A 26,698-nucleotide genomic window follows, 5' to 3' on the forward strand; every position below is an offset into this window, starting at 1 on the left:
GCAGCATGGCGGATGGACCACGTTTGGGAGTGCGCAGCATGGCGGATGGAGCACGTTTGGGAGTGCGCAGCATGGGAGATGGAGCACGATGGGGGGTGCGCAGCATAGGGGATAGAGCACGATGGGGAGTGCGCTGCATGGGGGATGGAGCACGATGGGGAGTGGGGAGTATGGCGGATGGAGCACGTTTGGGAGTGCGCAGCATGGTGGATGTAGCACGTTTGGGAGTGCGCAGCATGGCGGATGGAGCACGTTTGGGAGTGCGCAGCATGGGAGATGGAGCACGATGGGGAGTGCGCAGCGTGGCGGATGGAGCACGTTTGGGAGTGCGCAGCATGGGGGATGGAGCACGATGGGGAGTGCGCAGCATGGCGGATGGAGCACGTTTGGGAGTGCGCAGCATGGCGGATGGAGCACGTTTGGGAGTGCGCAGCATGGCGGATGGAGCACGTTTGGGAGTGCGCAGGATGGGAGATGTAGCACGATGGGGGGTGCGCAGCATAGGGGATGGAGCACGATGGGGAGTGCACACCTCCCCCCAACACACACACACACGCGCGCGCGCACTGCACAACACACCACACACACACACACACACACACACTGGGAACCACAAACAACTGCCCTACACAGACACCCACACACAGACAACGCTGCACACACAAATATACGCACATACCGCACAACACACACATTGTACAAAACATACCTCCCCCCAAAACACACCACATACACACAAACCGCGCAACACACACACAACGCTACAGACACACAGCGCTCCACAAACAACGCAACACACACAACACACATACAACACCGCTCTCACCCCCCGCCACACCCAGACAACACCCAGAACATGTACAGCGCCCTACACAAACACTTGGTAACTACACACAACAACATCTATATATATATATATATATATATATATATATATATATATATATATATATATATATAGCAAAAATCATACATGAACTACACAATACGTAAATTCTAGAATACCCGATGCGTAGAATCGGGCCACCTTCTAGTACATAAATAAATAAGCTAGAACAATGACATGGGTTCCCCCATTTTTGCTTACCAGCCATGGTAAAGCAGACAGCTGTGGGCTGATATTATCAGGCTGGGAAGGTTTATGGTTATTGGGCCCTTCCTAGCCTTAAATACCAGCCCACAGCTGCCTCAGAAGTGGTGCATCACATTAGATGCTCCAATTCTGCTGCTTCACCTGGTCTCTTCCCGATTGCCCTGGTGCAACCTATGTATTTTTATGTCTTTCATGTTTTAATTTATGGACTACGTTGGATTTGGTGGACTATTTCGAATCTCATATTTTTTTTTGTAAAATGGTGAACCAAGGCATGAGTTGGGGGGGGGGGGGTTTGTCGTCGTTTTTTCTTTTAATTTACTGGGTTAGTAATGGGGGTGTCTGATAGACGCCTCTCCATTACTAACACCAGGACTTGACGCCAGATGTCACTATATAGCTGATATCAACCCTATAAACCATTACCCCGATTAAAACTGCACCAGGGCAATCGAGAAGATCCAAGGCAAAGCGCCAGCCCGCGGCACTTCTGGGGTGGTTGCGGGCTGGTATTTTTAGGCTGGGAAAGGCCCAATAACCATGGACCTTCCCGGCCTGATAATATCAGTGTTACGAACCGGCGCCGCCATAGCCGCAAGCAGCCTGCCGCGGTTCCTGTTGCGCCCAGGCGCCGGCTGCCGTTCTTGGTCGTGCCTCGGGTCATCCAGTTGCGTCTGCCTCTGCGTCATCCATTAGGGTGACGTTTCCCGCGTCCATTTACTTTAAGGGGTCAACATGGTCCACAAGGGCAAGTGTGGACACAGGTGCTGGGGATAGTTTCATCTCCTCCTCTTTTGCCCGGCGGCATGCCATCCCGCTGGTGCAAATGCCAAGGCCAGTGAAAGTCCGTGTGGTGGATGGGTCCTTGTTGCCCAAGGTAATTCACCAGCGGACAGTGCCCATTACCCTTGCCATGTCATCTGGGCATAGGGAGACCATTTCATTTCTGGTTCTCCCTAAGGGTGCAGATGATATTCTGCTGGGTATTCCTTGGTTGAAGCGGCATTCCCCACATGTCGACTGGTCGTCTGGGGTGATTACGCGGTGGAGCGAGTCTTGTAGCTCCCACTGCATGTCTCCATCTTCCGCCCGTCGCTCAGTGGTATCTGTGGCGACTATAGACCATTCGAGTGGGAGGGCCGCTAGAGGGGGGGGGTACTGTTACGAACCGGCGCCGCCATAGCCGCAAGCAGCCTGCTGCGGTTCCTGTTGCGCCCAGGCGCCGGCTGCCGTTCTTGGCCGTGCCTCGGGTCATCCAGTTGGCTGTTCCTTCCACCACGTCTAAGTGTGGAGAGGCGGCTAGTGCGCATGCGTGCGCCGATTTACCCCAGCCAGAGTTTAAGCCCGGTGTTTTGCCTAGTGAGCATGCTCAGCCTGTTTGTGTTATGTCTGAGACTAAGTCCTCAGTTCAGGCTACTGAGCATGCTCCCACAATTAACCCTAACAGCCTCTTTGCACAGGTACTTGGACTTCGTGCTGTGTCTAAGTTCTGGGATGTGCCTACTGAGCATGCTCAAACTGATAGTCTGCTTTCTAAGCCTGTGGCTCAGGCTACTGAGCATGCTCAGGCACTTAGTGCATCAGAGGCTAGGTCCGGTAAGGACCTCACTGAGCATGTCCGTGAGGTGGCAGGCCCTGATAGGGCAGAGGGTGTCAGGTGTCCTGATGACGTGGCAACTCCGGACTGGCTCGCAGAGGCCCGCCCCTATGATCTGGCACCTCAGTATTGGTCGTCAGACGATGACTGGTGAAGTGTTTGGGGCGTGGCTGCCATGAGGTCATCAATGACGTGGCGGTTCCGGATAGGTCGCATGTGACGTCACTGATGACATGGCACTCTGCTATTGGACCTTGGTGGTTCCACCCTGGGTTTGAGGCGGACCCAGGTTATATAAGGGGCTGGAGACAACATGGAGGTGCGCAGTCTTCACTTTTGCTCAGTCAGAGCACACCTCCATGTTAGAGCCTCATTGCGGCATAAGCCTATGTTGGGAAGCGGTAGGTAGGGTTAGGCGAACGGTGCCTGTCACGCCAAGATTCGTGGCTCGGCACATCAGGGTCAGGCGCCGTGCTTCCCTCCTGCTGTTACAGTCTTGCTATAGCAGCCCAGTGGCGTTAACTGGGCTGCGGCTGCTGTGCTTCCTGTCCGATTGTGCCTCCTACGCACACGGACAACGCACCTGCTGCGCCACCTGTCCGATTGTGCCCCCTACGCACACGGACAATGCACCTGCTGCGCCACCTGTCCGGTTGTGCCCCCTACGCGCACGGACAGCGTACCCCAGGACCCCTGTGGAGTTAACAGGGTGTTCCTTATCCTCCTCGGCTTCCCGGTCAACGCTACTGGTGTACCCATCTGGCCTGACGTGTCCTACACACACGTGGCCAGGCGAGAGGTGGCCAGAAACGGTAATCGGAGGACCGCTCGGCCTGACGTGTCCTACACACGTGGCCGACAGGGCGCTTTCGTGGCGGTCTTCCGGTCAACGCTACCTGGTTACCACCCGGCCTGACGTGTTTCCTGCACACGTGGTTGGTGTAGCGCTAGGTGCACCAAAACGCTAATCGGGTTGTTGTCCGGTCTGACGTGTCCCAACACACGTGACCGGTTCCCAGAGTTCCTGGGTTATCTCAGAGCCATCCAGCTCTATAGTCTCCGCCTAACCCTCAGGTGCCAGCAGCTCCTTTGTCATCTGGAGCACGGTGGGCCCCGACTGGCGATTAGGATATATACCCCCTGGTCCTAATCTGCTGGTCCCCCCGTAACAATCAGCCTGCAGCTATCTGCTTTATCTTAGCTGGTTATCAAAAATAGGGGGACCCCACATAGTTTAAGTTATTTATTAAATAGGTTAAACAAGGCTAAAAACCTTTTAATGCCACAAGTTCACAATACATAGGGGGGGGGCATTACTTTGCTTTTATCAACCTCCATTTTCGTCTGCTTCCTATATTTCAACCAACTTTATTGATACCTCAAATGCGTAAACCCACTTAACAACACGTGCTTTTGTTTAACTGCGGATTGACCACATCTAATGCAAGTGTTTAGGGAAAATCCACACAGACGACTCGCAGTCTCCGCAAGAGAGAAAACTTACACATTAGGTGAGTTTACACAGCATAAAAAAGAAGCACATTGGGCATGGAAATTCTATTAATCCCACCCACTGTGCTTGTAGTGTTCAATGCAGCATTTTGGATTCAGTGAAAATACGTGGCGTCCAGAACATTAGTAATCCAGATCATGGACATGCAGCCTAAATGTTCTCTATTCGAGCTCCTCTTACTGTGGTAACTAACAAGACAATGGTGAAATTCTTATAAACACTATCGCCTACAACTATGGTCTACAGTGCTGGCCAAACGTATTGGCACCCCTGCAATTCTGTCAGATAATACTCCGTTTCTACTTGAAAATGATTGCAATCACAAATTCTTTGGTATTATTATCTTCATTTATTTTGCTTGCAATGAAAAAACACAAAAGAGAATGAAACAAAAATCTAATCATTGATCATTTCACACAAAACCTCAAAAATGGTCCAGACCAAAGTATTGGCACCCTAAGGCGGGCTTTGCACACTACGACATCGCAGGTGCGATGTCGGTGGGGTCAAATCGAAAGTGACGCACATCCGGCGTCACTTGCGATGTCGTAGTGTGTAAATCCTAGATGATACGATGAACGAGCGCAAAATCGTCGTCATCGTATCATCGCTGCAGCCTCCGACATTTCCATAATGCCGGGGGAGCGACAGGTACGATGTAGTTCCTCGTTCCTGCGGCAGCACACATCGCTGTGTGTGAAGCCGCAGGAGCGAGGAACTTCACCTTACCTGCCTCCCGGCTGCAATGAGAAGGACGGAGGTGGGCGGGATGTTTACATCCTGCTCATCTCCGCCCCTCCACTTCAATTGGCCGCCTGCCGTGTGACGTCACTGTGACGCCGCACGACCCGCCCCCTAAGGAAGGAGGCGGGTCGCCGGCCAGAGGGACGTCGCACGGCAGGTATGTGCGTGTAAAGCTGCCGTAGCGATAATAATCGCTACGGCAGCTTTCACTATATATCGAACGTGCGACGGGGGCGGAACTATCGCTGCAGCATCGGTAACACATTGTTACCGATGTTGCAACGTGCAAAGCCCGCCTTAGCCTAATACTTGGTTGCACAACCTTTAGCCAAAATAACTACAAACAACCGCTTCTGGTAACCATCAATGAGTTTCTTACAATGCTCTGCTTGAATTTTACACCATTCTTCTTTGGCAAACTGCTCCAGGTCCCTGAGATTTGAAGGGTGCCTTCTCCAAACTGCCATTTTGAGATCTCTCCACAGTTGTTCTATGGGATTCAGGTCTGGACTCATTGCTGGCCACTTTAGTAGTCTCCAGTGCTTTCTATCAAACCATTTTCTAGTGCTTTTTGAAGTGTGTTTTGGGTCATTGTCCTGCTGGAAGACCCATGACCTCTGAGGAAGACCCAGCTTTCTCACAATGGGCCTAAATTATGCTGCAAAATTTGTTGGTTGTCTTCAGACTTCATAATTCCATGCACACGGTCAAGCAGTCCAGTGCCAGAGGCAGCAAAGCAACCCCAAAACATCAGGGAACTTCCACCATGTTTGACTGTAGGGACCGTGTACTTTTCTTTGAATGCCTCTTTTTTTTCCTGTAAACTCTATGTTGAAGGATTTTCCCAAAAAGCTCTACTTTTGTCTCATCTGACCGGAGAACATTCTTCCAAAACGTTTTAGGCTTTCTCAGGTAAGTTTAGGCAAACTCCAGCCTGGCTTTTTATGTCTCGGGGTAAGAAGTGGGGTCTTCCTGGGTTTCATACCATACAGTCCCTTTTCATTCAGACGTCGACGGATAGTACGGGTTGACACTGTTGTACCCTCGGACTGTAGGGCAGCTTGAACTTGTTTGGATGTTAGTCGAGGTTCTTTATCCACCATCCGCACAATCTTGCGTTGAAATCTCTCGTCAATTTTTCTTTTCCTTCCACATCTAGGGAGGTTAGCCACAGTGCCATGGGCTTTAAACTTCTTGATGACACTGCGGACCGTAGACACAGGAACTTTCAGGTCTTTGGAGATGGACTTGTAGCCTTGAGATTGCTCATGCTTCCTCACAATTTGGATTCTCAAGTCCTCAGACAGTTCTTTGCTCTTCTTTCTTTTCTCCATGCTCAATGTGATACACACAAGGACACAGGACAGAGGTTGAGTCAACTTTAATCCATGTCAACTGGCTGCAAGTGTGATTTAGTTATTGCCAACACCTGTTAGGTGCCACAGGTAAGTTACAGGTGCTGTTAATTACACAAATTAGAGAAGCATCACATGATTTTTCCAACCGTGCCAATACTTTTGTCCACCCCCTTTTTATGTTTGGTGTGGAATTATATCCAATTTGGCTTTATGACAATTTTTTTTATTTTTTTTCATTGAAGACAAATTAAATGAAGATAATAATACCAAAGAATTTGTGATTGCAATCATTTTCAAGAAGAAAGTGAGTATTATCTGACAGAATTGCAGGGGTGCCAATACTTTTGGCCAGCACTGTATGCACCTCTCACTTGCCATAAATATGTATTTTTTTACCGGGTGTTAATGCTACTGTTCTCCTGAATTTGGCTTGGTTTTTCTTTTGTTTCAATACCTTTCCTCTTCTAAGATATCACCCTTTCTTCCATGTATGTAAATCTAGTCTCCATAGCCAAGTGATCATCAACCCTCATCTGTGGAGGTTTCCTTCAGGGCCACATCCAGTTGACTACAAATACTAGTTTTCTATATTGGTTGTATCTTAGGAATGGTAAAGGACCGGCATAAAACAAAAACAACCCCAGATTCAGGTGAACAGTTTAAAAAAATAAAATGTATAGCTTGTGGCAGGTCATCTGTAAGCCAGAGTTTTGGTACCATAGCTAATAGGCTCATTGTAGTAAATCACCGTGCATAATGAGGATAAAACATTAAATGTCAGCACTCACATTGAAAAGACACAGTTAAATTTAAAGGTAATCTGTCACCTACTCACCTCAGGAGTGGTCCGATGGGCGTCGCTGTTCTCATGTCCGATGCCTCCTCTATTCTTGCTGTTCTCGGTCTGGCGCCTCCTCTCTTCTATCCATCTCCGTCCTACTTGCTTTGTGTAGATAACGTGTCCTACGTCATCCCCAGAGTGTTCTTAAATGCGCTCTAGCGCACGCGCACTTTGCTCTGCCCTGCTGAGGGTAGAGCAAAGTACTGTAAAGTGCTGGCGTTCTTAAACTTTTCCTTAAAGGGAACCTGTCATCAGAAATTTCGCCCAAAAGCTAAAAGATTCCCCCTCTGCAGCTCCTGGGCTGCATTCTAGGAAGGTCCCTGTTATTATTGTGCCCCATGTGAGACCAAAATAAAGCCTTTATAAAGTTCTACCTTTTTGTATGCAGCTTCTGTAAATCTGACACGGGGGCGGGCTCTCTGCCGTCCGTTATTCTGCCTCCTGGTCCTGTATGCCGCCCCCATCGCTCCTTTCCATATCTGATGCACCGCCCACTGCTCCAGCCATCCCCGCGCATGCCCAGTGCCAGTCTCACGGGACTGAGCAGTGTGACCGCTGGTGACGTGTGCGCAGGCAAGTGATTATGGGCGGGACTGTGACTGTTATCAGCAAGTACCCGCCCATAATCTCGTGAGCGCGCAAACCTCTCCAGCGGTCACACTGAGCTCAGTGTAGATGCTAGACTGTATGGGCTGCTTCCAGGGATGACGTCCCTTTGTCATGTGATAGTATTTTGAACACGCCCCTATCACATGACAAAGGGACATCATCCCTGGAAGCAGCCCATACAGTCTAGCATCTACTCTGAGCACAGTGTGACCGCTGGAGAGGTTTGCGCGCTCACGAGATTATGGGCGGGTACTTGCTGATAACAGTCACAGTCCCGCCCATCATCACTTGCCTGCGCACACGTCACCAGCGGTCACACTGCTCAGTCCCGTGAGACTGGCACTGGGCATGCGCGGGGATGGCTGGAGCAGTGGGCGGTGCATCAGATATGGAAAGGAGCGATGGGGGCGGCATACAGGACCAGGGGGCAAAATAACGGACGGCAGAGAGCCCGCCCCCGTGTCAGATTTACAGAAGCTGCATACAAAAAGGTAGAACTTTATAAAGGCTTTATTTTGGTCTCACATGGGGCACAATAATAACAGGGACCTTCCTAGAATGCAGCCCAGGAGCCGCAGAGGGGGAATATTTTAGCTTTTGTCGAAATTTCTGATGACAGGTTCCCTTTAAGCCGGCCTGTGTGGATGACATACAACAGTTCAACCACAAGAAGCAAGGAGGATGCCAATCGCAAAGTTAGAGGAAGCACCAGACCCGAGAGCAGTGACTCCCATCGGACCTTACTGTATCGGATTGCCCCACAGGTGAGTAGGTGACAGGTTCCTATAATGATGAAATAATCTGGAAAGCAAAAAATTGGATACCTTCATATGGATTCCCAAAAGCCAAGCCTTGCTGCTGAGTCATGAAAGAGGAAGGTGCTCTGCCTAACAAATGGCTGTGGAGTTCATCTATTGTATTACGATCGCTCTAGAAATAAATATACACATGAATTAAAGGAGTATACATGTTAGGCCTTGGAGGTTCCTAATAGAACGTTAACCTTACCACTTCTCTCCAAAAAGAATATTGCTGCCCATCTGCTAATGATTACCTGGACCAGCCAGAAGGCTATTGGAACAAGGATTTGTGGACAAATTAGACCAAAATAGGGGTCTTTTGATTTAAATGAGGAGTGTTATGCCTGTGAGACATGGAGGTGGTGGTTGTATCATTGTTCGGGCCTGTTTTTCTGCACCTGGGTCAGGACAGTTTGCCATCATTGGTAGAATAAGGCCCTGTGCGCAATGGAAAACGGAATTTTCTTAAGAAAATTCGTCAGGGTCTGAAAGATTACCGCACCCGGTTTTACCGCGGTATTGTTCGCGGTATTGCCGCGGTTTTGCCGCATGCGGGTTGGTACATGTGCTTTAATGCATTCAATGCAATAAAGCACATTTAAAAAAAAAAGAGAATTTTGTTTACTTACCGTAAATTCTTTTTCTTATAGTTCTGACATGGGAGACCCAGACCATGGGTGTATAGCTTCTGCCTCCGGAGGACACAAAGTACTACACTAAAAAGTGTAGCTCCTCCCTCCGAGCATATACACCCCCTGGATGACCAAATCTAGCCAGTTTAGTGCAAAAGCTGAAGGAGGACATCCACCCACAAGTAGAGATAGAGTAAAACCCGGAATAACCGGAACCTCTGTCTACAACAACAGCCGGTGAAAACACACGGAACAAGAACTGCCAACAGGCAACAGGGAGGGTGCTGGGTCTCCCATGTCGGAACTATAAGAAAAAGAATTTACGGTAAGTAAACAAAATTCTCTTTTTCTTCATCGTTCCTTATGGGAGACCCAGACCATGGGACGTCTCAAAGCAGTCCATGGGTGGGAAATAAACAGAAAACTGAGAAGTAGGCAAAACCTAACTTCACAAATGGGCGACAGCCGCCTGAAGGATGCGTCTGCCCAAGCTCGCATCTGCCGAAGCATGAGCATGCACTTGGTAGTGCTTCGAAAAGGTGTGCAGACTAGACCAAGTGGCAGCCTGACAGACCTGCTGAGCCGTAGCCTGGTGCCTGAAAGCCCAAGAGGCACCGACAGCTCTGGTCGAGTGCGCCCTAATCCCCGGCGGGGGAGGCACCTGAGTACATTGGTAGGCATCGGATATGGCCGACCTAATCAAACGAGCTAGGGTCGGTTTAGAAGCCGAGAGACCCTTGCGCTGACCTGTGGTCAGCACAAAAAGAGAGGTGCACCGCCTAAGAGCAGCGGTGCGTGACACATAGATCCGGAGCGCCTGCACCAAATCTAAAGTATGCAACGCTTTCTCAAAGCGATGCACAGGGGCCGGACAAAGGGAAGGCAATGAAATGTCCTGGTTAAGGTGGAAAGGAGACACCACCTTAGGGAGAAAGTCCGGAGTCGGACGGAGAACCACCTTGTCTTGGTGAAAAACCAAAAAGGGTGACTCCGAAGAGAGCGCAGCCAAATCAGAGACTCTCCTGAGAGAAGTTATGGCCACCAGAAAAACCACTTTCTGTGAAAGTCGAAACAAAGAAACCTCCCTAAGAGGCTCAAAGGGGGGTTTCTGTAAGGCCGTGAGGACCAGATTAAGGTCCCAGGGATCCAAGGGCCGCCGATAAGGAGGAATGATGTGAGATGCGCCCTGCATGAAGGTGCGCACCTGGGCCAGTCGGGCGATACGCCGCTGGAACAACACTGACAGAGCCGAGACCTGTCCCTTGAGGGAATTGAGGGATAGTCCTAGCTGCAGACCGGACTGTAGAAAGGACAGAATGGTCGGCAAGGAAAAAGGCCAAGGAGCATGGCCGGAAGAGCGACACCAGGACAGGAAAATTCTCCAAGTCCTGTGGTAAATCTTGGCCGAGGAAGACTTCCGAGCCTGAGTCATAGTGGAGATGACCTCCGAAGGAATGCCTGAAGCCGTCAGGATCCAGGACTCAAGAGCCACGCCGTCAATCTGAGAGCCGCAGAATTCTGGTGGAAAAACGGACCTTGTGAGAGAAGGTCTGGGCGGTCCGAGAGATGCCACGGCACCTCTACGGACAGACGGAGCAGGTCTGGGTACCAAGCTCGCCTGGGCCAGTCTGGAGCAATGATTATGACCCGACGGCCCTCCATTCTGATCTTGCGCAGGACTCTGGGCAAGAGAGCTAGAGGGGGAAACACGTAGGCCAGACGGAACTGGGACCAATCCTGAACCAGCGCGTCCGCTGCCAAGGCCTGAGGATCGTGGGAGCGAGCCACGTAAACCGGGACCTTATTGTTGTGCCGGGATGCCATGAGATCCACTTCCGGAGTGCCCCACTTGCGGCAGATTGACCGGAACACTGCCGGATGCAGGGCCCACTCGCCGCTGTCCACGGTTTGACGGCTGAGATAATCTGCCTCCCAGTTTTCTACGCCTGGGATGTGGACTGCGGATATGGTGGACTTGGAGTCCTCCGTCCACTGAAGGATACGTTGAACCTCCAACATTGCTAGGCGGCTGCGAGTCCCGCCCTGGTGATTGATGTAGGCAACTGCTGTCGCGTTGTCTGACTGGACTCGAATGTGCTTGCCCGCCAACAGGTGGTGAAAGGCTACGAGAGCTAGGAGCACAGCTCTGATTTCCAGCACATTGATCGAGAGGGCTAATTCGGACGGAGTCCAAGTGCCCTGTGCTCGGTGGTGGAGAAACACTGCTCCCCAGCCGGATAGACTGGCATCCGTGGTGAGAATCACCCAGGACGGGATCAGGAAGGAGCGTCCCTGGGATATAGAGAGGGGCCGAAGCCACCACTGAAGAGAGCTCCTGGTCTGTGGCGACAGAGCCACTAGCCTGTGCAAGGAAGAGGTCCGCTTGTCCCAACAGCGGAGAATGTCCAGCTGCAGGGGACGCAGATGGAACTGGGCAAAGGGAACCGCTTCCATTGACGCCACCATCTGACCCAGCACCTGCATGAGGTGCCTGATGGAATGACGGCGGGGCCTCAACAGAGAGCGCACCGCCAGATGAAGGGACTGCTGTTTGACTAAGGGCAGCTTCACAAGTGCCGGCAGAGTCTCGAATTGCATCCCTAGGTACGTAAGTTTCTGGGTCGGGGTCAGAGTGGACTTGGGCAGATTGACAAGCCACCCGAATTGAACAAGCGTGGCGAGAGTGAGCGAGACACTCCGCTGACAGTCTGCACTGGATGAAGCCTTGACTAGAAGGTCGTCCAGGTAAGGAATCACTGCCAACCCCTGGAGGTGCAGAACCGCAACCACTGCTGCCATGACCTTGGTGAATACTCGAGGGGCCGTGGCTAACCCGAAGGGGAGAGCCACGAATTGGAAATGTTCCTCTCCGATTGCAAAACGTAGCCAACGCTGATGTGAAACTGCAATTGGCACATGCAAATAGGCATCTCTGATGTCGATGGATGCTAGAAAATCTCCTTGGGTCATTGAGGCAATGACTGATCGCAGAGATTCCATGCGAAAGTGCCGCACCTGAACATGCTTGTTGAGAAGCTTGAGATCTAGGATGGGCCAGAAGGAACCGTCCTTCTTGGGGACTAGGAAGAGGTTTGAGTAGAAACCTCTGAACCGTTCCCAGGCGGGAACCGGTACAATTACTCCGTTGGCCTGCAAGGATGCCACGGCCTGAGAGAAGGCGGCGGCTTTGGAGCAGGGGGGAGTGGACAGAAAAAATCTGTTTGGCGCGCTGGAAGAGAATTCTATCCTGTAGCCGTGGGAGATGATATCCCGCACCCACTGATCGGAGACGTGTTGAAACCACACGTCGCCAAAGTGGAAGAGCCTGCCACCGACCAAGGACGTTGCTGGCGCGGCCAGATAGTCAAGAGGAGGCTGCCTTAGTGGCAGCGGCTCCTCCGTTCTTCTGAGGACGCGGCTTCGTGCGCCAGCTGGGTTTTCGATCCTTGGCTGAGTTAGTGGACGAGGCTGAGGGCTTAGAGGATGACCAGTTAGAGGAACGAAAGGAACGAAACCTCGACTGGTTCCTGCCCTGGACAGGTTTCCTGGTTTTAGTTTGTGGCAAGGAAGTACTCTTCCCGCCAGTAGCTTCCTTAATAATTTCATCCAGTTGTTCAGCGAACAGCCGGGACCCAGCAAAAGGGAGCCCAGCATGGTACTTCTTGGAAGAAGCGTCTGCTTTCCACTCTCGAAGCCACAAGATCCTGCGGATCGCGAGGGAATTAGCGGAAGCCACTGCCGTGCGGTGAGAAGCCTCCAGAATGGCAGACATAGCATAGGATGAAAAAGCTGAAGCCTGGGAAGTTAAGGCAACCATTTCGGGCATAGAGTCCCTGGTGAGGGAATGCATCTCCGCCAGAGAAGCAGAGACGGCCTTAAGAGCCCACACTGCTGCAAAAGACGGGGAGAACGAGGCCCCTGCCGCTTCATATACAGATTTGGCCAGAAGGTCAACCTGGCGGTCAGTGGAATCCTTAAGTGAGGTGCCATCCGCCACAGACACAACTGTCCGGGCTGAGATTCTAGACACCGGAGGATCTACCTTTGGTGAATGAGCCCACTCCTTGACCACCTCTGGTGGAAAAGGAAAACGGTCATCAGAACTACGCTTTGGAAAGCGTTTGTCAGGACAGGCCCTGGGTTTGGTCACAGTGGCCTGAAAACTGGAGTGGTTAAAAAACATACTCCTTGCTCTCTTAGGTGAGGTAAACTGGTGTTTTTCTACCAGAGAAGCTTGTTCCTCTGACACTGGTGGATTGAGGTCCAGTACGGAATTAATGGACGCAATCAAATCACTAACATCTGCATCACCTTCGGTTAGATCAATGGGGTACATAGAGGTAGCGTCTGAGCCCACAGTAAAGGCATCCTCCTCGCCCTGCGATTCAACTCGTGAATCAGAGCCGTGGGACGAGGAAGGAGAAGAGTCCCTGCGTCTCCGTTTAGGAGGACGGGGTCTGGGAACAGATGAAAAATCCTCTGTGAGCTCTGCAGAGCGAGTCGGAGCAGCAGAGGCGCCCTGAGAAGGGGGCTGATGCATGGTCAGCAGAGTCCGGGACAGCTGTCCCATGGAGTCGGCAAAGGACTGGGAGATAGCTTTAGAAAACGATGCTACCCAAGCCGGGGGTTCAGCCACCGGGGCTGGAGCAGCCGGAGGGACCCCTGGGGAGACTCCAGGCTGAGGCACCACCATGTTAGAGCAGGCATCACAATGTGGATATGTGCTCGGTTCAGGCAGTATGAGCTTACATGCAGTGCATATAGAGTAAAGCCTTGCAGCCTTGCTCCTAGTGAGAGACATGCTGCTGAGGTGGAGGCTCTGCAGTAAAGAACACACTCCTTCAGAATGACCCCCAGAGAGTGTATAAGAAAGTCCACAACCAGAGGTTGTGGCTTACCAGACCGTTTTGTGTGCCCTCCGGATTCCCAGCTTGGACCCCCAGACAGATTGCAGAGCTGCAGCAGCCAGCGCCGATCAGTGTGTGAACGCTGATAAAATGGCGATGGAGTGAGGAGGGGGGGCGGGGTTTAGTCCAAGAGCGGGAACCGGAGGGCCAAGGAGAAATACAGGGGAGGGAAACATCTCCTCAGAGAGGAGTGTCCTCCCCTGTGCTGAACGGCCGGTGGGCGGCGCCGCACTGTCCCCCTGCATGACTGACATGCAGGGACAGTGAAAACGAAAGTAGGCCGCAGCCGAAGCCGGGGCCTAAATTTTTCCATGCGGCCGACGAGCAGGCACCCTCGGCGCAGTTCTCAGGAAAAAACCAGAGAACCGGCCGGAAATTACAGCAAAGTTAAATAACACACTCTCCCCACAATAAATGTACAAGGGACCCCTCAATAACGTCTCAATACTTAGCTTATGAGACGCAGGGCCAGTTCTCTGAGGGATGAGCGCTCTGTCCGGCAGGGTCCTGAAAGGGCTGCGGATGGAGACCGGTCTCCTGCAAAGCAGTGAGAACCGTGATGGCTCCCACTTCAAGCCAGAGCCCGAGGGATGGTGAAGGAGCGCGGCATGTAAGGCTCCAGCCTTGTAAAATCAACCTTAACAGCACCGCCGACACAGTGGGGTGAGAAGGGACATGCCGGGAGTCCAGGTTGCACCCGCTTTTCTTCCAACTCTTTAAAATCAAAAATCAAAAGAGAATGCATGTGTGTGTGACCTCCTGAACACAAAGCATTGAACTGGCTAGATTTGGTCATCCAGGGGGTGTATATGCTCGGAGGGAGGAGCTACACTTTTTAGTGTAGTACTTTGTGTGTCCTCCGGAGGCAGAAGCTATACACCCATGGTCTGGGTCTCCCATAAGGAACGATGAAGAAAAAGTAATTTCCTTTTGAGATAGATAGCAGACAACTAGACAGATAGAAGAATAGAAGACAGATAGAAGAATAGATCGAAGAATAGATAGAGGGATAGATAGATAGATAGACAGAGTCCCTGTGAGCACACGCTGCATTTCTCCCGAGCGGTAATGTGAGTTCACATTACCGGCCGTGAGAAATGACCGATAATTACCTCTGCTGTCTCGCTGCGAGGCTGCATTCAGCAGTGTGTCAGTGTCAATCGCGGCTGGATGCAAGCATCGCAGGACGTGGATTACGCCGGAGCTTTGTTTTGGGAGGGGTTAATAAAAGGGTGAACCAGGGGCTTTTTTGTGTTTTATTTAAAATAAAGGATTTTTTGGTGTGTGTGTGTTTATTCACTTTACTTACGGGTTGATCATGTCAGCTGTCTCATAGACGCTGCCATGATCAAGCCTGGACTTCGTGGCGGCGATCCGCCGCAATAAACTCCTTATATTACCCTGATTTGCCACCGCATCACGGTAACAGGAAGAGCCGGGGACACTCCGGTACTGCCGCATAATGGATGTGACAGTCCCGGGGCAGCTGCGGGCTGATATTCTCGGCTGCAGGAGGAGGGGGCATTAACCCTGGCCCTCGCCCTCCTCAGCCTGAGAATACCGGGCCGCCGCTGTGTGCTTACCTTGGCTGGATGGTAAAAATACGGAGCCCACGTGTTTTTTTTTCTATATGTCCGTTTGCTTTCTATGTGTATTCTATATGTCTGTGTCTGTGTATGAGTGTGATCTGTGTGTGTTCTATATGTCTGTGTCTGGTATGTGTGTGTTTACTCTCTGCTCCGCTTCCTCTTCCTGTCATAATGACATCACTTCCCTGCAAACCGCAGGGCAGTGATGTACATTACCGCAGGTAACCCGTGAAATACCGGAGGGAATAACGCAGGAAAACGCAATAAACCGCACAGAATTTGCTGCCTGCGTTATTCCCTGCAGGATTTCACGATTACATGACAGTCAATGGAGTGAAATGCAGCAGCGACGTGCGGAAAAGAAGTGACATGCAATTGTTTTCGCTGCGGGAATCCCGCAGCAAAACATGCAGCTGTCAAAATCCGCATAGTGTGCACAGCATTTTTTTTTCCCATAGGTTTTGCTGGTGAATCACTGCAGAGATGTTATGACCATAACATGCAGCGAACATGCAGCAAAACCACAGGAAATCCGCAGCAAAAACCGGCAAGTGCGCACAGGGCCTAAGACAGGAAATATTAAAAAAAAATCAGGACATCTGTCCATGAACTAAATCTCAATGGAACAAGTGTTCTGCAGCAAGACAATGACCCAAAAAACACAAGACATTCTACACAATAATGGTTAACCCCTTCAACACTCGTCTGTTTTCACTTTCCTGGACAGGCCAATTTTTACAATTCTGACAAGTGTCACTTTAGGATGTAATAACTCTGGAACGATTCAACAAATCCCAGTGATTCTGAGACACATTATACTTCATGTTAGCTGTAAATGTTGGTCAATATGATTTGCGTAAATTTAGGAAAATATCAAAAATTTGACAAAAATATTGAAAATTTTGCAATTTTCACACTTTGAATTTTGATCCCTTTAAACAAGATATGTATATAGTACAAAATAGTTAATAAATAACATATCCCACATTCCTACTTTACATCAGCAACATTTCTTTATCAATTTATTTTTTTTTGTTTGGATGTTATAAGGGATACAATTCCTCTAAGTCAATGTGCAGGACTAATCAGTGATTACCAAAATGTTTAGATGCAGTTATTGCTGTCTAAGGGGCGCACACCAAATACTGAAAATAAGGGTTCACAAATATTTGCAACTCATAGGATGGGTTATTGGATCATTTTCTTTATTAAAAAAATTACTAAGTCTAATACTTTTGACTCATTTGTTTCATTTGGTTCTCTTTATCTACTTTTATGACTTGTGTGCAAATGTGAAGCAGATTTAGGTCAAATTTATGCAGAAATATGGAAAATGTGGAAGGGTTCACAGACTTTCAATCATCACTGTATCTATGTATGTGTATATACATATACTGTATGTACAGTGTATATACAGTGGGTACGGAAAGTATTCAGACCCCTTTAAATTTTTCACTCTTTGTTTCATTGCAGCCGTTTGGTAAATTCAAAAAAGTTCTTTTTTTTCTCATTAATGTACTCTCTGCACCCCATCTTGACTGAAAAAAATAGTAATGTAGAAATTTTTGCAAATTTATTAAACAAGAAAAATGGTCATAAGTATTCAGACCCTTTAGAAGCACCCTTTTCAACTAGTATAGCCATAAGTCTTCATGGGAATCATGCAACAAGTTTTTCACCTGTGGATTTGGGGATCATCTGCCATTCTATCTTGCAGATCTTCTCCAGTTCCGTCAGGTTGGATGGTGAACATTGTTGAACAACCATTTTCAGGTCTCTCCAGAGATGCTCAATTAGGTTTAGGTCATGGCTCTGGCTGGGCCAGTCAAGAATGGTCACAGAGTTGTTCTGAAGCCACTCCTTTGTTATTTTAGCTGTGTGCTTAGGGTCATTGTCTTGTTGGAAGGTGAACCTTTGCTCAAGTCTGCGGTCCAAAGCACTCTGGAAGAGGTTTACTTTCAGGTTATCTCTGTACTTGTCCGCATTCATCTTTCCTTCAATTGCAACAAGTCATCCTGTCCCTGCAGATGAAAAAGACCCCCATAGCATGATGCTGCCACCACCATGTTTCACTGTTGGGATTGTATTGGGCAGGTGATGGGCAATGCCTGGTTTTCTCCACACATACTGCTTAGAATTATCACCAAAAAGTTCTATCTTCGTCTCGTCAGACCAGAAAATCTTATTTCTCATAGTCTGGGAGTCGTTCATGTGTTTTTTTGCAAACTCTATGCCGGCTTTCATATGTCTTGCACTGAGGAAAGGCTTCCGATGGGCCCCTCTGCCATAAAGGCTTGACTGGTGGAGGGCTGCAGTGATAGTTGACTTTGTGGATTTTTCTCCCATGTCCCTACTGCATCTCTGGAGCTCAGCCACAGTGATCCTGGGGTTCTTCTTTACCTCTCTCACCAAGGCTCTTCTCCCACGATTGCTCAGTTTGGCTGAACGGCCAGGTCTAGAAAGAGTTCTTGTGGTCCAAAACTTCTTCCACTTAAGGATTATGGAGGCCACTGTGCTCTTAGGAACTTTGAGTACTGCAGAAATTCTTTTGTAACCTTGGCCAGATCTGTGCCTTGCCACAATTCTGTCTCTGAGCTCCTTGGGCAGTTCCTTTGACCTCATGATTCTCATTTGGTCTGACATGCACTGTGAGCTGTGAGGACTTATATAGACAGGTGTGTGCCTTTCCAAATCAATGCCTATCAGTTTCATTAACACTAGAACTACTGAGGTAGTCATTTTGACTACTTTGCACCATGTATTTCTATATAGGTGTCACGAGTCCAGTAGTTCTAGTGTTAAACACAGCTGGACTCCAATGAAGGAGTAGAACCATCTCAAAGAGGATCACAAGGAATATGAGTGCCTGAGCAAAGGATCTGAATACTTATGACCATGTGATATTTCAGTTTTTCCTGTTTGCTAAATTTGAAAAAAAATTCTACATTTCTGTTTTTTTTCCTGACAAGATGGGGTGCAGAGTGTACATTAATGAGCAAAGGAAATAACTTTTTTGAATTTACCAAATAGCTGCAATGAAACAAGGAGCAAAAAAATGTAAAGGGGTGTGAATACTTTCCGTACCAACCGTTTGTGTGTGTGTGTGTATATATATATATATATATATATATATATATATATATATATATATATATATATATGTGTGTGTGTGTGTGTGTGTGTGTGTATATACATACAAGCACACACATACAGTGCCTACAAGTAGTATTCAACCCCCTGCAGATTTAGCAGGTTTACACATTCGGAATTAACTTGGCATTGTGACATTTGGACTGTAGATCAGCCTGGAAGTGTGAAATGCACTGCAGTAAAAAAGAATGTTATTTCTTTTTTTATTTTTTTTTTTTTAAATTGTGAAAAGTTTATTCAGAGGGTCATTTATTATTCAACCCCTCAAACCACAAGAATTCTGTTTGGTTCCCCTAAAGTATTAAGAAGTATTTCAGGCACAAAGAACAATGAGCTTCACATGTTTGGATTAATTATCTCTTTTTCCAGCCTTTTCTGACTAATTAAGACCCTCCCCAAACTTGTGAACAGCACTCATACTTGGTCAACATGGGAAAGACAAAGGAGCATTCCAAGGCCATCAGAGACAAGATCGTGGAGGGTCACAAGGCTGGCAAGGGGTACAAAACCCTTTCCAAGGAGTTGGGCCTACCTGTCTCCACTGTTGGGAGCATCATCCAGAAGTGGAAGGCTTATGGAACTACTGTTAGCCTTCCACGGCCTGGACAGCCTTTGAAAGTTTCCACCTGTGCCGAGGCCAGGCTTGTCCGAAGAGTCAAGGCTAACCCAAGGACAACAAGGAAGGAGCTCCGGGAAGATCTCATGGCAGTGGGGACATTGGTTTCAGTCAATACCATAAGTAACGTACTCCACCGCAATGGTCTCCGTTCCAGACGAGCCCGTAAGGTACCTTTACTTTCAAAGCGTCATGTCAAGGCTCGTCTACAGTTTGCTCATGATCACTTGGAGGACTCTGAGACAGACTGGTTCAAGGTTCTCTGGTCTGATGAGACCAAGATCGAGATCTTTGGTGCCAACCACACACGTGACGTTTGGAGACTGGATGGCACTGCATACGACCCCAAGAATACCATCCCTACAGTCAAGCATGGTGGTGGCAGCATCATGCTGTGGGGCTGTTTCTCAGCCAAGGGGCCTGGCAATATGGTCCGCATCCATGGGAAGATGGATAGCACGGCCTACCTGGAGATTTTGGCCAAGAACCTCCGCTCCTCCATCAAGGATCTTAAGATGGGTCGTCATTTCATCTTCCAACAAGACAACGACCCAAAGCACACAGCCAAGAAAACCAAGGCCTGGTTCAAAAGGGAAAAAATCAAGGTGTTGCAGTGGCCTAGTCAGTCTCCTGACCTTAACCCAATTGAAAACTTGTGGAAGGAGCTCAAGATTAAAGTCCACATGAGACACCCAAAGAACCTAGATAACTTGGAGAAGATCTGCATGGAGGAGTGGGCCAAGATAACTCCAGAGACCTGTGCCGGCCTGATCAGGTCTTATAAAAGACGATTATTAGCTGTAATTGCAAATAAGGGTTATTCCACAAAATATTAAACCTAGGGGTTGAATAATAATTGACCCACACTTTTATGTTTGAAATTTATTAAAATTTAACTGAGCAACATAACTTGTTGGTTTGTAAGATTTCTGCATCTGTTAATAAATCCTGCTCTTGTTTGAAGTTTGCAGGCTCTAACTTATTTGCATCTTATCAAACCTGCTAAATCTGCAGGGGGTTGAATACTACTTGTAGGCACTGTATACACAAAAGACAGAGATGCAGGAGGAAGAAATAAATAAGCTGACATGGAATAAAATATCGGATCCTTATACAGTCACATACTATCAGAACCCACTATATAAACTATACATCTATAACTATATTACCCTATGTGTTTCCTTCAAGTTCTCTACTTCCATATTGCGGACATCCAGAGTACTTCTTAACACAACTAATTCTTCCCCCTGTTGTCTGCTTGCGTCCTGTATACAACACGAAGAACAAGTATTGTTACCGAGCTCAATGATGTACCCCAGCAGTCCTTTCTGAAACAATGTAAATCCACATGGTCCAGCTGACGCTTACATTACAAGTCCCATACAGTTTTACGTCTTTATCACCATAACAGTGCTAAGTTTCATCATTGAAATGGCATCTAAATTGCACGACATAGTCACATATTACTGTCATTTTACTTTCCCCAAAAATAAGAAAAATGAGTCTCTGGTGCCATATTTTGGAAGCAGCTACTCTGTAAATGAGTGTCAGACCGTGGCAGTTGGTAAAAGCTGGGAGCAAATGTGGGGTTTCCCTTAGATTTGGCAAAGGGTGGTCTATCCCCTGACCCTTGTTTTTTGCCTTCTGGTCCTAAGGGATGTGAAAATATTTGTTGGAGGCCCTTTTTCCCATGGAGAGGGCTCGCACAATATCTTATGCTTTTCCAGTTTTTTTGCACGGCACACTACATTTGCACTTGAATGAAGAGCGCTTGACCTCGGGCTTTACAAATTATATATAAGTACACCCTATACCTATCCTTCTGATGTGAACCCCATATAACAGACATTCACCTGCTGCTCGGCCAGTTGCAGTTCCAAGCCCAGCATCCTATCTTCAGAAGACGCGAGTTGTTCTCTCAGATCTTTCTCTGCTTTTTCGGCTGCCATCTTTCTCCGAAGAAATAATGAAATCAATAAGTAAACATTGACATGAAGCTCATATTTTCTGCTGTGTTAAACTCAGATTACCGTTAATGACAGCTAAACCTCTACCTGGGATGACTACGTGACATCATCAGCTACACAGGGGCTATCAGTCCAAGGATGGATGAATATTAGTAACTGCGGATTTTGGATTATTTCTATTGATGTCTATAAAATGTATTGTTAAGCAGTAAAAATTAGTTTCTGTACTAGATTATTCAATCTGTAGATTCTTCAATATTGTACCATAAAATGGTCCTCCATGTTCTCATGGTTTAGACCTCCTCTTCCATGTTATGCACACGGAAAATTCTATTTCTTGTTAAAGCAACACTTGTAGCATAAAATACCTGCAATAATTAAACCAGGCCGCAGCCAATGAGAAAGGGGAGGGAGTCAGAGAAACCAAAGAATAATCCCCATTAAAAAATAGCTTTTAATATTACCATTAAAAGGTAAAAAAACCCACAATAACAAAACACACAATATGGTATATGCAAGGTGTATAATAACAAGGGCTAGGAGGGAGAAGGGAATATACTATCCCTATGTATCCCTAAATAAGCTCTCCCTACCTAGCAATGGAGGGTATGACGCCCTAGGGTTGTAGCGCCCCCATTCACCGACGGGAGACCCTGAATGACCCTATAAAACCCTGCACAGGTCAAACAAACACCAAATAATTACAAAAAAGCCTCATCAATATAAGATGGAGACATCAAAAACGTATCTGGAAAAGTCCACAACAGAGTCCCGATGTGTTTCCTCCCAGAGATGTCAGGGAATCTTCAGGGGACAGGTCCCAAGGAGGCGCTTGCATTGGTAGGTATTTTACCTCCTGGGCCTTTCCGCTGATGATTCCCTGGCATCTCTGGGATGAAACGCGTCGGGACTCTGTCGTGGACTTTTCCAGATAAGTTTTTGATGTCTCCATATTATCTTGATGAGGCTTTTTTGTAATTATTTGGTGTTTGTTTGACCTGTTCAGGGTTTTATAGGGTCATTCAGGGTATCCCGTTGGTGAATGGGGGTGCCACAACCCTAGGGCGTCATACCCTCCATTGCTAGGTAGGGAGAGCTTATTTAGGGATATATAGGGATAGTATATTCCCTTCTCCCTCCCGTCTCTTGTTATTGTACACCCTGCATATACCATATTGTGTGTTTTATTATTGTATTTTTTTGACCTTTTAATGGTAATATTAAAAGTTATTTTTTAATGGGGATTATTCTTTGGTTTCTCTAGCATAAAATAAAGAGAATTTTGTTTACTTACCGTAAATTCTTTTTCTTATAGTTCCGTCATGGGAGACCCAGACCATGGGTGTATAGCTACTGCCCCCGGAGGACACACAAAGTTACTACACTCAAAACGTGTAGCTCCTCCCTCCTAGCATATACACCCCCTGCTAGCCAGTTCTAGCCAGTTTAGTGCAAAAGCTGAAGGAGGACATCCACCCACAAGAAGAGAGAGTAAAATCCGGAAGAGCCGGAACCTCTGTCTACAACAATAACAGCCGGTGAAGACACACGGAACAAGAAACCTGCCAACAGGCAATAGGGAGGGTGCTGGGTCTCCCATGACGGAACTATAAGAAAAATAATTTACGGTAAGTAAACAAAATTCTCTTTTTCTTTATCGTTCCTATGGGAGACCCAGACCATGGGACGTTCAAAAGCAGTCCATGGGTGGGAATAAACAGACAACTGAGAAGCAGGCAAACCTAACTTCACAAATGGGCGACAGACGCCGGAAAGATGCGTCTGCCCAAGCCCGCGTCTGCCAAAGCATGAGCATGCCTTGGGTAGTGCTTCGAAAAAGTATGCAGACTAATTCGAGCTGCAGTCTGACAGACCTACTGAGCCGTAACCTGGTGCCTGAAAGCCCAAAAAGGCGCCGACAGGTCTGATCAAATGTGCTCTGATCCCCGGCGGGGAAGGCACTTGAGTACACTTGTAGGTCTCCGAAATGGCCGACCTAAGCCAACGAACCAGGGTCGGCTTAGATGCCGAGAGACCGCTACGCTGACTAGCAGTCAGCACCAGAGAGAGGTGCACCGCCTAATAACGGCGGTGCGAGACACATAGATCCGGAGCGCCCGCACCAGATCCAGGATATGCAACGCTTCCTCAAGCGATGAACAGGAGCCGGACAAAAGGAAGGCAGGAAAATTGCCCCGGATAAGGTGGAAGCAGTAACCACCTTAGGGAAAAAAGTCCGGAGTCGGACGGAGACCACCTTGTCTTGATGCAAAGACCAAAAAAAGGGGGTGACTCCGAGAGAGTGCAGCCAGAACTCTCTGGCGGGAAAATATAGCCACTAGAAAGACTACTTTCTGTGAAAGATGAAACAAAGAAACCTCCCCAAGAGGCGCAAAGGGAGGTTTCCGGGAACCGGGAGGACCGGATTAAGGTCCCAGGGCTCCATAGGCCGCCGGAAAGGCGGAATGATGTGAGATGCGCCCTTAAAGGAGCGCACCGGAGCCAGCCGGACGATACGCCGCTGGCACATACTGACAGAGCCGAGACCTGTCCCTTAATGAGGGATAGTCCTAGCTGTAGACCGGACTGTGGAAGGGACAGGAGGGTCGGCAAGGCCAAAAAGGTCAAAGGACACTTTGGAGCTCGAGTCATAGCGGAGATGACTTCAGGAAGGATACCAGAAGTCGCCAAGATCCGGGACTCAAGAGCTACGCCGTCAATCTGAGAATCCAGAATTCTGACGGAAAAAACGGACCTTTTGAGAAAAGGTCTGGACGGTCCGGAAGATGCCATGGCAACCCAACGGACAGAAGGAGCAGGTCAGAGTACCAAGCCTGCCTGGGTCAGTCTGGAGTATGAGAATGACCCGACGGCCCTCTTTACTGATCTTGCGCAGGACTCTGGACAAGAGGTAGAGGGTAAAATACGTAAAGAGACGAAGCTGGGGTCAAACATGAACCAGTGTGTCTACCGCAAAACCTGAGGATTGTGGACCACGGTTGGACAGCTGAAATAGTCTGCCTCGCAGTTTTCACATCTAGGATGTGGGCTGCGGATACGGTGGACTAGGAGTCCCTTGTCCACTGAAGAATGTTGAGCCGCCAAGATTGCCAGGCGGCTGAGTGTCCCGCCCTGGAAGCTGATGTAGGAAAAACGCTGTCACGGTGTCCGACTGGACTCGAATGTGCCTAGCCGCCAACAGATGGTGAAGGCTTAGAGAGCTAGAATACAGCTCTGATTTCCAGCACATTGATCCAGAGGGCTGATTCGGACAGAGTCCAAGCGCCCTGCGCTCCACGGTGGAGATATACTGCTCCCAAGGCGGATAGACTAGCATCCTGGTGAGGCTCACCCGGGACGGGGCCAGGAAGGAGCGCTCCTGAGACAGAGTGGCCGAAGCCACCACTGAAACGAGCCTCTGGTCAGTGGCGAAGCCACCACCCCGTGGGAGGAGGGAGTTCGCTTGTACAGCGGAAAACATCCAATCTCAGAGGACGCAGGAGAAACTGGGCAAGGAATCGCTTCCATTGATGCCACCGTCTGACCAGCACCTGTATATGGTGTCTGATAGAACGACGCCGACCGCCAGCGGAGGGACTACTGATCGACTAAGAGCAGCTTCACAAGTGCCGATAGAGACTCGAATTGCGTCCCTGAAAACCTCTGGTTCGAAGTCAGAGTGGACTTGGGCAGAAAGACAAGCCACCCGAATAGGTTAGAGTGGCGAGAGTGAGCGAAGCACTCTGCTAAGAGTCAGCACTGGATGAAGCCCCGACAAGAAGGCCGTCCAGGGCAAAAGATCACTGCCAATCCCTAGGGGTGCAGGACCCTATTCACAGCTGCCCCAATGAGAATACTCGAGGGGCCGTGGCTAACTCCAAGGGAAGAGCCACGAATTGGACCACTCCGATTGTCAAAACGTAGTCAACGCTGGTGTGAAACTGCGATTGACCCCTGCAGATAGGCATCTCTGATGCCGATGGCTGCTAGGGAATCTCCTTGGGTTCTTGATTGATCCGGTGAAAAACACACGGAACAAGACCGAGACTCCATGTGAAAACGCCACACCTGACTATGCTTGAAAAGCTAAAGATCCAGGTCGGAAGGCACCGCCCTCTTCGGGGACTAGGAATAGATTTAAGCAAAAATCTCAGAACCGTTCCCAGTCGGGAACCGGTACAATTACTCCATTGGTCTGCAAGAAATGCCACGGCCTGTGAGAAGGCGGCGGCCTTGGAGCCGGGAGGAGTTGACAGAAAAAATCTGTTTGGCGGGTGGACAGAATTCCATCCTGTAGCCATGGGAGATATAATCCCGCCCCCACTGAACGGAGACGTGTTAGAACCATACGTCGCCAAGTGGAGAGAGCCTGCCACCGACCAAGGAGGTTGTTGGCGTGGCTAGATAGCTCGGAGGAAGCTGGCTCAGTGGCAGCATCTCCTGCGGTCTTCTGAAGACGCAGCTTCGAGCCATTTGGTTCTATGAACCTAGGCCGAGCTAGAGGACGATCAGATGGAGGAACGGAAACCACCGAAACCTCAACTGATTCCTGCCCTGGACAGGTTCCCTGGTTTAGGATTGTGGCGAGGAAGCACACTCCCCGCCAAGAGCTTCCTTAATTTCACCCAGCTTGGTTCCGGGGAAACTGGGCCCACCAAGGGGGAGCCCAGCCAGGAACCTCCATAGAGGCATCTGCCTTCCAATTTCGAAGCCACAGGAGCCTGCGGATAGCGAGGAAGGTAGCCCAGACCACCGCCGTGCGGCGTCTAGCATGGCAGACCTGGCAGAGGATGAAAAGACTGAAGTCTGGAGTTCAGGCAACCGTTTTGGGCATAGAGTCCCTGTGAGAGAATGCATCTCCTCCAGAGAAGCAGAGAAGTTACAAAAAACCGCACTGCTGTAAGCTGAGGAGAACAAGCTCCTGCCGTTCCCATACCGACTTGGCCCAAAGGACAACCGGGCGGACCGCAGAACCTTAAGTGAGGAGCCATCAGCCACTGACATAACGGTCCGGGCTGAGCCACCTGAAGTGAATGAGCCCACTTCTTGACCACCATGGGTGGACAGGGGAAACACAGTCCTCAGAAACACGCTTCATCTCAGAGCGGAGTGAGGTCCAGTACAAAATTAATGTACGGTAGAATCCTATAGAGGTGCCGTCAGCCACTGATACAACTAACCGGGCAGTCTAGACCGGAGTGGCTACCCTCTCTGAAGGGAGGGGGAGACAGGCAGCAGAACCCCGCTGTGGGGTCTGCAGGATAGGCTGTGGGCTTGGACGC

The 26,698-nt window shown here is 49.0% G+C and overlaps 1 protein-coding gene across 1 annotated transcript in view; it reads right to left on the minus strand.

Moving 5' to 3' along the window:
- Nucleotides 1–26,698, minus strand: part of CALCOCO2 (calcium binding and coiled-coil domain 2) — a 138,923-nt gene that overhangs the window by 10,714 nt on the left and 101,511 nt on the right. The window contains exons 14-16 of the mRNA XM_075350039.1: nucleotides 21,303–21,398; nucleotides 20,619–20,714; nucleotides 8,580–8,685 (exon numbers count right to left, since the gene is read on the minus strand). Coding sequence (XP_075206154.1) covers nucleotides 8,580–8,685; nucleotides 20,619–20,714; nucleotides 21,303–21,398 — 298 coding nt within the window. The remainder of the gene's footprint in view (nucleotides 1–8,579; nucleotides 8,686–20,618; nucleotides 20,715–21,302; nucleotides 21,399–26,698) is intronic.

This window comes from Anomaloglossus baeobatrachus, chromosome 5 (genome assembly GCF_048569485.1).
Source record: "Anomaloglossus baeobatrachus isolate aAnoBae1 chromosome 5, aAnoBae1.hap1, whole genome shotgun sequence".
Taxonomy (NCBI): Eukaryota; Metazoa; Chordata; class Amphibia; order Anura; family Aromobatidae; genus Anomaloglossus; species Anomaloglossus baeobatrachus.